At 40.4% G+C, this 14,088-nt stretch overlaps 1 protein-coding gene across 41 annotated transcripts in view; it reads left to right on the forward strand.

Annotated features, from left to right (window-relative positions):
- The window catches only part of NEB (nebulin), a 105,308-nt gene that overhangs the window by 37,246 nt on the left and 53,974 nt on the right, over positions 1-14,088 (forward strand). For 35 of the 41 annotated variants that reach the window (XM_085584012.1, XM_085584017.1, XM_085584014.1 and 32 more), the window contains 24 exons: positions 104-208; positions 689-796; positions 1,644-1,955; positions 2,368-2,571; positions 3,145-3,249; positions 3,728-3,835; positions 4,476-4,787; positions 5,237-5,440; positions 6,037-6,141; positions 6,319-6,426; positions 6,550-6,861; positions 7,475-7,678; positions 7,841-7,945; positions 8,448-8,555; positions 8,681-8,992; positions 9,874-10,077; positions 10,301-10,405; positions 11,089-11,193; positions 11,279-11,590; positions 11,894-11,998; positions 12,245-12,343; positions 12,512-12,613; positions 12,797-12,904; positions 13,712-14,023. In XM_085584012.1, the coding sequence (XP_085440138.1) occupies positions 104-208; positions 689-796; positions 1,644-1,955; positions 2,368-2,571; positions 3,145-3,249; positions 3,728-3,835; positions 4,476-4,787; positions 5,237-5,440; positions 6,037-6,141; positions 6,319-6,426; positions 6,550-6,861; positions 7,475-7,678; positions 7,841-7,945; positions 8,448-8,555; positions 8,681-8,992; positions 9,874-10,077; positions 10,301-10,405; positions 11,089-11,193; positions 11,279-11,590; positions 11,894-11,998; positions 12,245-12,343; positions 12,512-12,613; positions 12,797-12,904; positions 13,712-14,023 (4,164 nt within the window). The remainder of the gene's footprint in view (positions 1-103; positions 209-688; positions 797-1,643; positions 1,956-2,367; positions 2,572-3,144; positions 3,250-3,727; positions 3,836-4,475; positions 4,788-5,236; positions 5,441-6,036; positions 6,142-6,318; positions 6,427-6,549; positions 6,862-7,474; positions 7,679-7,840; positions 7,946-8,447; positions 8,556-8,680; positions 8,993-9,873; positions 10,078-10,300; positions 10,406-11,088; positions 11,194-11,278; positions 11,591-11,893; positions 11,999-12,244; positions 12,344-12,511; positions 12,614-12,796; positions 12,905-13,711; positions 14,024-14,088) is intronic. The other 6 variants (XM_085584035.1, XM_085584042.1, XM_085584053.1 and 3 more) reach the window with 5 other exon arrangements.

Consider the following 14,088-nt stretch of genomic DNA (forward strand, 5'->3'; position numbering starts at 1 on the left):
ATTTCCTGTATTTTTATTTGGTATGGTCTATGTTTTCCCTGATTATTGAAATAATAACCTGGTTTTGAATGCCATATCAATCTCTTAATGTTTTCTTTTTTAGCGTTTGTACACTGAAGCATGGAACAAAGACAAGACCACGATTCATGTCATGCCTGACACCCCAGAAATCCTGCTGGCCAAACAAAACAGAGTGAACTACAGTGAGGTGAGTGCAACTGAAATCTGAGAAAATTAACTTGTACTTCTGACAAAGACACTTATTTAATCTTTGATTTTTTATTAATTTTAAAATATTGTCAGGTTGTTTATTTTCACAAATGGTCTGTTCCTATGCTGAAATCAGAGTTGTTCCAGAAATTGAACTCTTGGATATCTAATCGGGCTATTGAAATATATTATCCCCCATAAATTAGAAGTAATTTCTACAACAAGGTATGGAAATAACCAGTTTTGCTTTGCTTTTCCTCAATGATTCCCATTTTCCAAGCGTCTACAATAAAATTACAAGTTCTTTGAAATCCACAGGTTTTTATTTTCTACTGAATGTAGAGCTGCGCTGAAGATGTTTAGGTTGACTGAAAATCAACAGTATTGTTTAGGGGCTTGAATAGTTTTATTACTCAGATGTGCTTAACTGTTATGCTATTTTGTTTTTGAAACTCAAGTGTGAATTTTTTTCTCACAGAAAATGTACAAACTGGCCTTGGAGGAGTCGAAGAAGAAGGGTTATGATTTGCGTTTTGATGCCATTCCCATTCAGTCTGCCAAAGCCTCCAGGGAGATTGCCAGCGAGGTGAGCAGGCTTTGTTCTCATGTCCCTGTGGATCTGGTAATGGAAAAGAATCAGAATGTTTGTTACTGTCATGCTTCATAGAATAGATAGTAATGAAATATATTTTCACAGTGATTCTTTGTAATGATTCCAATATGTTGCCTTTAGAGCATGGAAGAAAGGGGGAGGCAGTATTTTTATTGTGAGGAATATATCACTGTAATAAATAAATATAGTAATGTGAAGATTATTCATATGCCCCCTGCAATACCTATGTTGATGTCCATGGATATTCAAGCAGCATGATCAAAAAGGTGTATGAACCAATGATAGTTTGTCAAGTTAATTTCTGATTCAAACAATATTTCTGTTCAAGTGTCATAATGAAATTCAAGATGTCTGAACATAAAAACAGGGATAAACTATACAATGACTATGCTAACTTGTGCTTCTGGTAAGGAAGCATCACTTAGAGATGGATGATAACTGATTTTTATGCTCCTTGTTTACTCTCAAGTTGGGGATTTCAACTCTTTGTATTCAGAGCAAGTCATATGGTTTTAATAAAGGAGTTTTATAAAAGTTTGTGACGTAATTTAATATTTACAATGTAATCTTAATAATAAAAGAATGTGAAGTACCAAACTAGTTAAAATGTGGCACTCAACATTTAGTAATTGAAAGCATGTTATATAAAAACTCTTCGGTAGCTATAGCTAATAAAAAAGCTATTTATGTGAAAATTAATCCCAGAGTAGAAAGGCTTACATCATATTTTTATCTTTACAAAATAATGAGTACGTTAAACTGTTAGAATTATTTATTAATTTGTCAATACACCAAGTAATTTAACTATCTTCTGTTTCAGTACAAGTACAAGGAAGGATATCGAAAGCAGCTGGGCCACCACATCGGGGCCCGGAACATCGAGGATGACCCCAAGATGATGTGGTCGATGCACGTGGCCAAGATCCAGAGTGACAGGGAGTACAAGAAGGACTTTGAGAAGTCCAAGACAAGGTTCAGCAGCCCTGTGGACATGCTGGGAATTGTGTTGGCCAAGAAGTGCCAGCAGCTGGTGAGCGACGCCGACTACCGGCATTACCTGCACCAGTGGATCTGTCTGCCCGACCAGAACGACGTGATCCACGCCAAGCAAGCCTATGAGCTGCAGAGTGATGTGAGTTCTCTGGCATTAAAGTTTTGTGGAGGAATAAGTTTTTTTTACATAGTTGGATCAGGCCATCTTGTTCTGATGTGGTAGAACCAACTTCTTGAGATTTATTTTTAAGTTTTACAGTTAATTGATGCTAATATAGAGGTTATATTAACTAACTGATCTTTAAATGAAAATCTGTAATTCCAGAATTTGGAGCATCTATCATTTACCATTCTGTGACAATTGGATAATGGTTTCACCCTTAATATAGGTGAAATACTGTAATTTCTTTCTACAGTCTTCTTTACAGCTTTGAATTTGTTTGAAGAGCTGATAGGAAGGTTATTTTCCTTTGGAAAGACGCACTGTGTAATATACATTATTATGATTATTTTATTAAAATAACCTGTGTAATTTTTTCTTCTTGTACCAGAACTGCTACAAATCTGACCTGGAATGGCTGCGGGGCATTGGCTGGGTCCCAATTGGTTCCTTGGAAGTTGAGAAAGCCAAGAAGGCAGGGGAGATCCTGAGTGACAAAATTTACCGCCAGCGTCCGGACACCATCAAGTTCACCAGTGTCACGGATTCCCTGGAGATGGTGCTGGCCAAGCAGAACGCAGACACCATGAACAAGGTGAGTCCTGATCCCTCAGGGAGACACATCAGAGGTGTCTGCCTCAGCCCTGGAGGCAGGACTGGGAATGAACTGAGCACAAGCAATGCTGCAGTTCAGGCATGATACATTCTCAATCAGCATGCTCTTGTCATTTCATTCATAGCTCTAAGATCAGGTAATGGAAAACTCAAATTTGTGTGATTTTCTGCATTTTGCTTTTAAATCTTTTCCTTGGCGTGTGTGTGTGCATTGGACACTAATAACGCTTTGGTTTATTCATTATTCTGAAGCAATGTGGCAGTTTCCTGAATGTTTTTAAACTCCCTCAGATAAATTCCCCTTTTGTTGATGTTACTTTTACCAGATTAACACATAACTGAATAAATATCCATACTATATTTTTTAGTGTCATAAAATGGTTTTGGTTAGAATGCACATTAAAGATCATTTTGTTCCAACTCCCTGCCATGAGAAGGGACAGTTTCCACTAGACCAGGATCCTATGATTTTAATTAATGCGTTGTCCATTATTAATGAAATATTAACCTGCTTTTGAATGCCATATCAATCTCTTAATGTTTTCTTTTTTAGCGTTTGTACACTGAAGCATGGAACAAAGACAAGACCACGATTCATGTCATGCCTGACACCCCAGAAATCCTGCTGGCCAAACAAAACAGAGTGAACTACAGTGAGGTGAGTGCAACTGGAGAGCTGAGATAGTTAAAGGGTTTCTGATAAGTACATTATTGCAACCTTTGATTTTTTTTATTAATGGTAAAATATTGTCAGGTTGTTTATTTTCCTACATAGCCAGTTCCAGTGCTGAAATCAGGGTTGGTCTTCCACACAAATATACTTATTTTAAAATATATTATCCCCCATAAATGAGAAATTGAAATTATTTCTACAGTAAGTTCTGGAAATAGGTAATTTCATTTTTTAGATTTTCCAGTCTTTGCCTTCCCTAGCCATTTTCCAAACATCTGCAATAAAATTGCAATATCTTTGAAATCTGTTTTTTTATTTTCTTTTCTAGAGAGCCATATTTAAATTATCTGAAGATATACAATATAGTTTAGGGACTTAATTTGTTTTACTGCACAGTTGTGCTGAACTGAAATGCAATTTTGACTTTTGTGTTTTGAAACTAAGATGTGACTCTTTCTCACAGAAAATGTACAAACTGGCCTTGGAGGAGTCGAAGAAGAAGGGTTATGATTTGCGTTTTGATGCCATTCCCATTCAGTCTGCCAAAGCCTCCAGGGAGATTGCCAGCGAGGTGAGCAGGCTTTGTTCTCATGTCTCTGTGGATCTGGTAATGGAAAAGAATCAGAATCGTTGTTCTCTTGTTTACTAATGTCACATTTCACAAAATAGATAATACAGAAATCTGTTTTCATAGTGGTTTTACCACATGCCTTAAGTACACAAAAAAATGGATAGCCAGTATTTTTTGTATGAGTTATGTCTCACAGTAATGAATAAATATAATAACATGAAGATTATTTATATGCCCCCCATTGCTATCCATGGATGTTAATGTAGGATGAACAAAAAGATATAAGAGTCTATGCTACCGTTTGTCAAGGTAAGTTCTGATTCAAAATTGGAAGTACTTTAAAATTTGTCCCCAAAAGGGATATGTAAGCAAATAAATTCTTAAAGTTTAAATGCATGTACTTTCTGGAAGAAATAAATAATTCTGTTTCAGTGTCACATTGAAATTCAAAACATTGGACTACAAAAACAGGGAAAAAAACTCTGTAATGTCTGGGACAGGTTTTAGGCAATATCACTAAGAGACAGATGGTAACAGATTTTTATGCTCCTTGTTTTTCTATAAAGAAATCTATTTAAATGCTTTGTGTTAAAAAAGGATAAAATATATAAATATATACATGGATTTATTTTTCCTGCAGTACAAGTACAAGGAAGGATATCGAAAGCAGCTGGGCCACCACATTGGGGCCAGGAACATCGAGGATGACCCCAAGATGATGTGGTCGATGCACGTGGCCAAGATCCAGAGTGACAGGGAGTACAAGAAGGACTTTGAGAAGTCCAAGACAAGGTTCAGCAGCCCCGTGGACATGCTGGGAATTGTGTTGGCCAAGAAGTGCCAGCAGCTGGTGAGCGACGCCGACTACCGGCACTACCTGCACCAGTGGATCTGTCTGCCCGACCAGAACGACGTGATCCACGCCAAGGAAGCCTACGACCTCCAGAGTGATGTGAGCAATCCCTTAAATTTGTAACACAGTATTTCTGTAGTACTGTAATTCTGTAATACAGTAATTCTGTAAAACAGAATTAAGTCTTTCACAATCTAATTTTTAAAATATGGATAATAAGCCTCTAGTCGCTTGCATCAGACTTGTTGAAATGTTTTTCATTCTTTCATTCTTTCAATTCTTTCATCAAATAGGTGTTTAATTCTATTTTTTCAGTCCTTAACCTGAGGTATAATTTTTGTGTTACTCTGATACTAGCATTGTGCTCCAATACCTTTGTTATTTCTCTTATTTAATAATTATTTTACTTAATCTTCAAAAGTAACAGTTGTTTTCAGAACCATATCCTCAGAAACATACCGAGTTGTTCATATTGTATGTGCTTGTTTATATTAATTTAATATTTGATCACACTTGCCCATATATAACCATCTTTCACATTTTTTCAGGCTGTTTACAAATCAGACCTGGAATGGCTGAGAGGCATTGGATGGGTTCCTATTGGTTCCTTGGAAGTTGAGAAAGCCAAGAAAGCTGGAGAAATCCTCAGTGACAGGAAGTATCGTCAGCCTGCAGACAAAATCAAATTTACCAGTGTGACCGATTCCTTGGCCATGGTCTTAGCCAAGCAAAACGCTGAGATCATGAACAAGGTGAGGGTGGTATTGCCAGTTAATAGAACTTGTTCATGAGGTGAAAAATTCAAAATGCAAACTAAACCCAAAAACTTGTGGATTTAAGAGAAAGTCATTGTCCAAATTCAGCCATTGTACAGGAAATCTGCTCTCTCAGGGCTCAGTCTGAAGTGAACAGTTGGCAAAAATCTACAGACAAAAGTCCTTTAATTCACATGTTTTTCAAGAGTAATACTGCATGATGAATAAGTGATGAGGAAATAATTGAAGTTCTCTGGGTGTGAAACTTTTGCAACTTATCCAAGATCTGGAGGGTCAAAGTCACTCCTCCTTTATAACAAACATAATCAAACAACTTATACAGAATAATTAATACACTTTTCCTCCTATGACTGTTTCTCCGCAATCCAAGAACTATCAATTGTTGCACCAGCTTAATCTGAGACATTTGATGAGGGACAAAGTTTTCCTTCTTGAGCTGTTCAGAGAGAAACTTTGCTGTGTCAGGGTATTAGAGCTTACTGGAACTACCCCTAGCAGTTTGTAAAATAATTGTAATTGTAAAATAATTTCATAAAGAACTGTTTGTAAAGGGCTGTTCTCCTCTCTCGCAGCGCTTGTACACGGAAGCCTGGGATGCAGACAAGAAGTCCATCCATGTCATGCCTGATACACCAGACATTCTGTTAGCAAAGGCCAACGCAGCCAACGTTAGCAATGTAAGGACATTTAAATATTTACTGAACTAGTGGAAATTTAGAGTTAAGTCAGCATTTCTTTAATCATAAAGATGTTCTCAAACACGCATTCATGAAAATTTTGAGAGACAATTATGAAATGTAGAAATCCCATCTTGCAGAATATTGATAAGCCATTTTCTGTCTTCTTTTGTGTAGAAACTTTATGTCCAAGCCTGGGAAGAGGCCAAAAAGAAGGGTTATGACATGAGAGCTGATGCAATTCCAATCAAAACCGCAAAAGCATCAAGAGACATTGCCAGTGACGTATGTTCTTCCTTTACACTTATTTTCAGTTACCTTCAAAACAAGAATATGTATTTTTGTTATCAGTAGCAATAGGAAATGATAGGACCTTCATCCCAGATTCACTTATTTTTGTATTTCCAGTACAAGTACAAAGAAACCCACGAGAAGGAGAAAGGCCACTACATCGGGTGCCCCAGTGCCAAGGACGACCCCAAGCTGGCGTTGGCCGCGCGCGCCATGGCCCTGCAGAACGACCGCCTCTACAAGAAGGCCTACAACGATTCCAAGACCCAGATCCACATCCCTGTGGATGCCCTGTCGGTGCAGGCAGCCAAGGAGTGCCAGACCCTGGTCAGTGACATTGACTACAGGCAGTACCTGCACCAGTGGACCTGCCTTCCTGACCAGAACGACGTGATCCACGCACGGCAGGCCTACGACCTCCAGAGCGACGTGAGTGACAATCACTGTAGGAAAGCTTTAGGGCAGCTGTGTGAGGCTCTGTTTGTTAGTGACTGGCAAATATACTTTCAAATGCATGTTCGTGGGCCTGTGGTCTGTCCTGGTATGTTTATTTTATCCTTTCTGAAGGATTTCAGCCTGGTTGCCAGAAATATTTGGGGCAGTTCATAAGGAAGCCATGTTTCCTTAGTCTTGGAATGTTTGCCTTCAGACTACTTGCAGCTTATGCCCCTGGTTTGAATGCAGTGTATTGGAAGTATCATTGTTTTGTGCAAAGCAGGGGTGCTGTGTCTAGAAAGGATCTGATACAACAGAGCATCACTGCCTGCTTGTTGTGTAAGGACTGTGTGAATAAGTTGGGGAAAGGCTTATGAAAAACTTTCTTGCACTTAGAGTTAGAGCTGCAGAATCCCAAAATGGTTTGTGTTGTAAAAGATAATCTTATTCCAACACCCTGCCATGGACAAGGGACACCTTCTAGTAGACCTCATTATTCAGAGCCTCATCCAGACTAGTCTTGAACATCTCCAGGAACTGAGAGTCCACCAGCTCTCTGAGCTATGCATTACCTCTGCCATGCCAATAACCCTTGGTTTGTTTGTAGAACGTGTACAAGTCCGACCTGGAATGGTTGCGAGGCATTGGCTGGCTGACAGAAGGGTCTGTGGACGTGGTCAAAGCCAAGAAGGCCCAGGAGCTCCTCAGCGACCGCCTGTACCGCACGCGGCCGGAGCAGCTGAAGTTCACCAGCATCACTGACTCCCCAGACGTTGTCCTGGCCAAGACCAACGCCATGCAGCTCAGTGATGTAAGCTCCCCTTTCACATTTCACTTCTTTCTGGCGGAGAGTAGAATTTCTGCAGTGGGAATGGCGAGTTGGGAAGTTTGGCAAATTGGAGTTACTGAAGAATTCCTCTCGGTGTTTTGTTCTCACCACACTGAATTGCCACTGTTCTTCCTTTCTCCTCAGCGTCTGTATCGTGAGGCCTGGGATAAAGACAAGACCCAGATTTCCCTCCCTTCAGACACTCCTGTCATGCTGCAGTCCAAAGTGAATGCTCTCAACATCAGCAATGTAAGAGAATAACATGAAATATTTGTGAAATGTTAGAAAATGAAAGCTGGCAATTGTTCTTCCAGCTTTTGCTGTAAATGGTGGTGCACAAACTCACCTTCTGAAATGTGCTTGTGTACAGGAAATCACATCCAGAGGCATTTTATCACCTCTCAGCCTATCAACAGGTTGTGTGTTCATGAACAAACTCCCAAGCAAAATGTGCAGTTCCACACAGCTGCTCCCTTTGGCAGAACCTGCCAAATACATTCCATAGAGGAGTTGTTGGAGTCTGCAGACACAGTGGTCTGTCTTCACAAATACTTCTGCTGCCTCTCTGTGTTTTAATTTTGCACCTACTTTAAATCATGAGTTTTCTGTTGAGACGCTTGCCAGGATCATTATAGAAACTCTGCCAGTTTCAGGAAGCAAACAGGTCTCCCAAGCTGGTCATTCCAAGCAAGCAGGTTTTTAGGGAAGGCATTTCACTGTGTTTTACAAAGGTGATTAATTTTCTTTACAGAAACATTATCAGAAAGCCTGGGATGAGGCCAAGGCGAAAAGCTATGACATAAGAGCTGATGCCATTCCCATCAAACAAGCCAAGGCCTCCAGAGACATTGCCAGTGAGGTACAGCCTTCTCTTTGTGTGGTGCTTGTGTCTCAGCAGAACTGAGTGAAGCTCAGGCTGGCAGCTTGAGTCTGGTGGCTGTGTCCAGGTGAGCAACACACCTTCTGTTCTCTCTGCATTTCCAGTACAAGTACAAAGAGACCCACGAGAAGCAGAAAGGCCACTACATCGGGTGCCCCAGTGCCAAGGACGACCCCAAGCTGGCGTTGGCCGCGCGCGCCATGGCCCTGCAGAACGACCGCCTCTACAAGAAGGCCTACAACGATTCCAAGACCCAGATCCACATCCCTGTGGATGCCCTGTCGGTGCAGGCAGCCAAGGAGTGCCAGACCCTGGTCAGTGACATTGACTACAGGCAGTACCTGCACCAGTGGACCTGCCTTCCTGACCAGAACGACGTGATCCACGCACGGCAGGCCTACGACCTCCAGAGCGACGTGAGTACCCATAGAGATGTGTAGTTTTATTATTTCATAGATTATAGCCTTATTCTAATTGTTCAATGCTATACAGTCACAACAGATTTATGTTTAGACCGTTTTCTTCAATTTTTTGTTACTGCTATTTTGTGCTCTTTTACACCCTTAAAAAGCATTGGTTTTATCTGTAAATTTTGTAAAACTTGATAGTATGTTGCCTAATGCTTTTGGACAGGTATGATTTGGAGAGGCTGAAAGATTTGCTTTTCTTGCTTTGATGTGACTTAGGAAAAGGAGCTGTTTGCTGCCTTGGAATCAGGTGGCTTTTGTTACCTGTGTTTGCTTGAGTCAGCTTGGAAAGTTATTGAATTGGAAGAAAACTCTGTGAGGTGGCCAGTGAGAGGTTTTAGTGGCTGAATGCAAAGCAGGAGTCAGTGCAGCTGATTTCCTGACCTGGCTTTGCTGCTCATCAGTTCCTCTTCCACTGTTTCAATTACAAGCTTTGGAAATGAGGTTCCTGTTCCTTCCTGTTTGTCACTTTTCCTGGTAGGCAGCTTGGGGTTTTGTTAGGACTTGTAAATTGTTGAAATAACTAGAGGATTAGGTATTTTAGGAGGGACAGGAAGACTCTTGTAAGCTTTTATTATTAATCATCTTTAACTGCAACTCTTTCCAGTTGTTTCTCATTACAAGGTTTAGAATGTGTTGTGCAAGAACTGAACTACTTAAAACCTTGTTGCCAGATTTAATTTTACTTATGACACTGAGCATCTCCTGTCTATAAAAAGGATTCATCTGACTCTAGCTAAGTTTATATAACATAATCTGCTTTGCATAGCTTAAAATTATTAAGTCAGTTATTTTAAACAATATTTTCCTTTTCTGACCATCTCTCCCAGGCTGTATACAGGTCAGACCTAGAGTGGCTCCGTGGAATTGGGTGGTTGCCCAATGACTCTCCAGAAATTAAGAGGGTGAAGAATGCCCAGGATCTCCTGAGTGACAACGTGTATCGGACCCCCATTGACAGTGTGAAGTACACCAGTGTTGTGGATTCCCCAGATGTTGTTCTGGCCAAAATCAACGCTGAACAGATCAGCATTGTACGTTCCAACCTCCTCAAAGCTGCTTCCACACTAGAAACTAAAGCTAAAAGAAATCTCACTGCTAAAATATAAAACTGATCCGTGGTGTTTTAAATTTAATGCTTTTCCAAACATTTTGCTCTTTAGAGATGTTAGTTCAAGAGAGATTTTTGCGATTTTATGTTATTGATATGTGAAAATCTATAAGTCTGATAATATTATTAAATGACTGTTTTGACAGCCAAAATATAAAGAAGCCTGGGAAAAAGACAAGACTATGATTCACATCATGCCAGACACCCCTGAAATCAGCCTAGCCAAGGCTAATGCTGTTAATTACAGCCAGGTATGTTTATCATTCTGTTTTCTCTAAAATAGTATGTAGATGATATCATTCTAAGATGTTGAATCTCTTTGAATCTCATTGAAGTCTGTCTTCATACAGGGCTTGTGACATTCCATTCCCTCTACTGAATATCCTTAAAGTATTCACCCATTTTAAAACAAATCATTGCATTCAGCTATTTAAAAATTATTAATATTATGCCGCACTGAGGGAATATTTTATTGAAATGGATGAGAATCCAAGGCATATAAGTATTTTATACACTTTCACAAACACCCTTCTGTGCTTTATAGGTTGCACAACATACAAAGTGTTGCATGCAACCATGAGTCCAAGATCTATCCATTGCTGCACCAGCTTAACGTGAGAAATAATGAGGAGGGACAAAGTTTTCCTTCTTGAGAAACTTTGCTGTGTCACGGTATTAGAGCTTACTGGAACTACCCCTAGCAATTTGTAAAATAATTATAATTGTAAAATAATTTCATAAAGAACTGTTTGTAAAGGGCTGTTTTCCTCTCTTGTTGCATGTTTCAGAGGCAACTGCATTTATGGCTAGGAGCAGGAATAAAGCTCAAAAAATTTCATGGTGTTTCAGCAAACAAATGGTTGGAAACTCTGCTTCTATAATGGCAAATACCAGAGCATTCAGCATGTGTGTGACATTTTATCTGCCTTTTCAGAAACAATATAAAGGAGCTTGGGATGAGCTGAAGATGAGCTACGATTTGAGAGCAGATGCAATTCCAATCAAGACAGCCAAGGCTTCTAGAGAGATTGCCAGTGATGTAAGTGCCAAAAGAGGCATCTCCCATGCTCCAAGAGCTCTTTCATGCTAGCTGTTACTGATGGTGCCCTCTGCTCTTCCCCTAGTACAAATACAAGCTGGAACATGAGAAGCAGAAAGGACACTACGTGGGAGTGCCGAACGCAAAGGGAGATTCCAAAATCCAGTTTGCCCTGGATGTAGCCAAAGTTCAGAGCGAACGAGAGTACAAGAAGCACTTTGCCAAGCAGAAGACCCAGTGCCACCTGCCAGTGGACATGATGTCCATCGTGGCAGCCAAGCATGGGCAGGCTCTGGTGAGCGACGCCGACTACCGGCACTACCTGCACCAGTGGATCTGCCTCCCCGACCAGAACGATGTCATTCATGCCAGGCAAGCCTACGACCTCCAGAGCGATGTAAGTTCACCTGAAAACACCCCTTAAAGTTGTCCTGTATTGCCTCTTCTCACTCTGCTTCAGCTCTAAGGAGTGGCAATCTGTTCCTGAATTCAGGGAACTCGCCTTGCTCTTTGTTAGACTTGCCAAGTGGAGGCCACTTATAAATTGCCGTGGTTGGAGGGTGATAAATTCAGATGTAGTGCTCATGTTGGAACTACTGCTCCCCTTTTAACCACTGGATTAAATGCTGGTTTTTATGAATCTTCCTGGATTGTCCAGGGAAGTGTAGGTAAGAGAATGGACCCTCTTTTGTTTTCCCAGGCTGTTTACAAAGCTGATTTGGAATGGCTGCGGGGAATCGGATGGCTGCCAAATGATTCCCTTGGAGTCAAGCATGTCAAATATGCTGGAGATCTCCTGAGTGAGGTAACCAAATGTTTTTCAATACTAAAATTTTCTTCAGGGGTATTTGTCACTCAAAGTATTTTAAATGGTTTAAACAATGAGGTTTTTTTTTCAAATGAAAAATGCAACTGCAGTATTTTCACAAGATTTATTTTCTATGCAGAGGTTTTTCTCCATGAGAATTTCCTTGTCTTATGTATCTATTCAGAATTGCTGTATTAGACATCAAATATTCCAGGTTACTCTGTTCTTCTCTTTCTTGTACAGAGGAAATACCGCACGAAAGCTGAAACTCTCCCGTTCACTGCTGTGGCTGACAGAGTTGATTATGTCACAGCAAAGAATAGCACTGAAATCCTCAGTGATGTAAGTTTGCTCTCAGTGTCTGGGCTACATTTGACTTTCGTGATTCTGTATTTAATGTGCTTTGTCTACTAGCCTTGCCAATTCAGGGGCTGATTTGTTATTTTGTGTGTAAATTATGGTGATTTTCCCAGTGGTGCTACAAGGCAGAAATTTCTTTCTGTGTTCTAGATTAAATACCACAAAGAATGGAATGAGGCCAAGACAAATTATACTCTCACAGATACACCACAGCTGGATATGGCCCGAGAGGCAGCCAGAATTCTAAATCAGGTGCGTGGTCTCTCCTTTGACAGCTTCTACTCCCATTTTTGAGGTATTTAGAAAACCTGCCTTACTGGTAACAACCTGAAGGAAGGATTCGTTATCCTTATACTTCTGTATAAATTACATACATACAGTAATTGTTATCATTGTAATAGTGTTGAATTCCTCATCACTTTTTATTTCCCACAGAATTTGTACAAGGAAAGTTGGGAGAAAGAAAAAGCCACTGGTTACCTCCTGCCTCCTGACACGGTGCAGATCACTCATGCCAAGCACTCAAGTGATGTCCAAAGTGAGGTAATGATTCTTCTCATTAGGAAGACGAGTGCTTGGAAGACTGAAATTTTATAGGCCTTGAAAGTTCCCAAACAGACTTAAAAAGCTTTCCATCTGGGGTAACATCCAGACTTTTCATGGCCTATGAATTCCACTGTCCTCCAAATAATTCAGCCATCTTTGTGATTATGGGGTTTGGCAATAGTAGTGCTGAAGGTCAGATTCCTTCCACATTCCCTCTCTCCAGAAAATCAACTGAGCTGGACTTCCATATTTTCTAAGTGTTAAATACTTGAAGTGATACTATGATTATAACATATATGGCTCCGATTTCACTTTTTGGCCTATCAAAACCTGTAGGCCAGGACACACTTTACATTTAAACATTTGCATAATGAATCTTGAAATAATTACATGCCTCTTACTTAGAATAAACATTTTCTCAAAACAGTTTGACATAAATACCAATAAGCATCCACTATTCAGACAATCTCAAATAATTTGTTGCCAAAAAGAGACTAAAAGCACTTGTTAGAAAACATTTTCTAGCAAGTCTTTCCTCTTGTGTTAACAATACCTTTTACTGAAAATGGGGAGTATATTAGACTAGAAAATGCTATATTTTGAACTGGAAGGCTTATACAATATAATTTTATTGTTTGGGACCGGATTTTTATTTGGTCGTGTACTGAAAACCTAAGTCTGCATTTAACGACTTCCTGTCTCATCTGCTCTTTGTGTTGACAAAGCTGAAGCTGTTCCCAGGTTAAAACCAGAGTGGGTACAGCCAGAGCTGATTTTCTCTGTATTTCTCCCCTCTCCCACCAGCTGAAATACAAAGCTGAGTATGTCAAGCAGAGAGGTCACTACGTGGGAGTTGCCAAGATGAGGGACGACCCCAAGCTGGTGTGGTACGAGCACGCGGGCGAGATCCAGAACGACAGGCTGTACAAATCAAACTACAACAAAACCAAGTCCAAAATCCACATGCCTTCGGATGCCATGGCAGTTGTGGCAGCAAAGGAGTGCCAGAACTTGGTCAGTGATGTTGAGTATCGCCAGTACCTGCACCAGTGGACCTGCCACCCTGACCAGAACGACGTGATCCACGCACGGCAGGCCTACGACCTGCAGAGTGATGTGAGTGATGGTGCAGCCCTGAGAGGTCCTTTCCACATGGTCTGGCCTAAGGTTATTGCCCACAG

The sequence above is a fragment of the Lonchura striata genome, chromosome 7 (genome assembly GCF_050655825.1).
Source record: "Lonchura striata isolate lonStrDom1 chromosome 7, ASM5065582v1, whole genome shotgun sequence".
Lineage (NCBI taxonomy): Eukaryota > Metazoa > Chordata > Aves > Passeriformes > Estrildidae > Lonchura > Lonchura striata.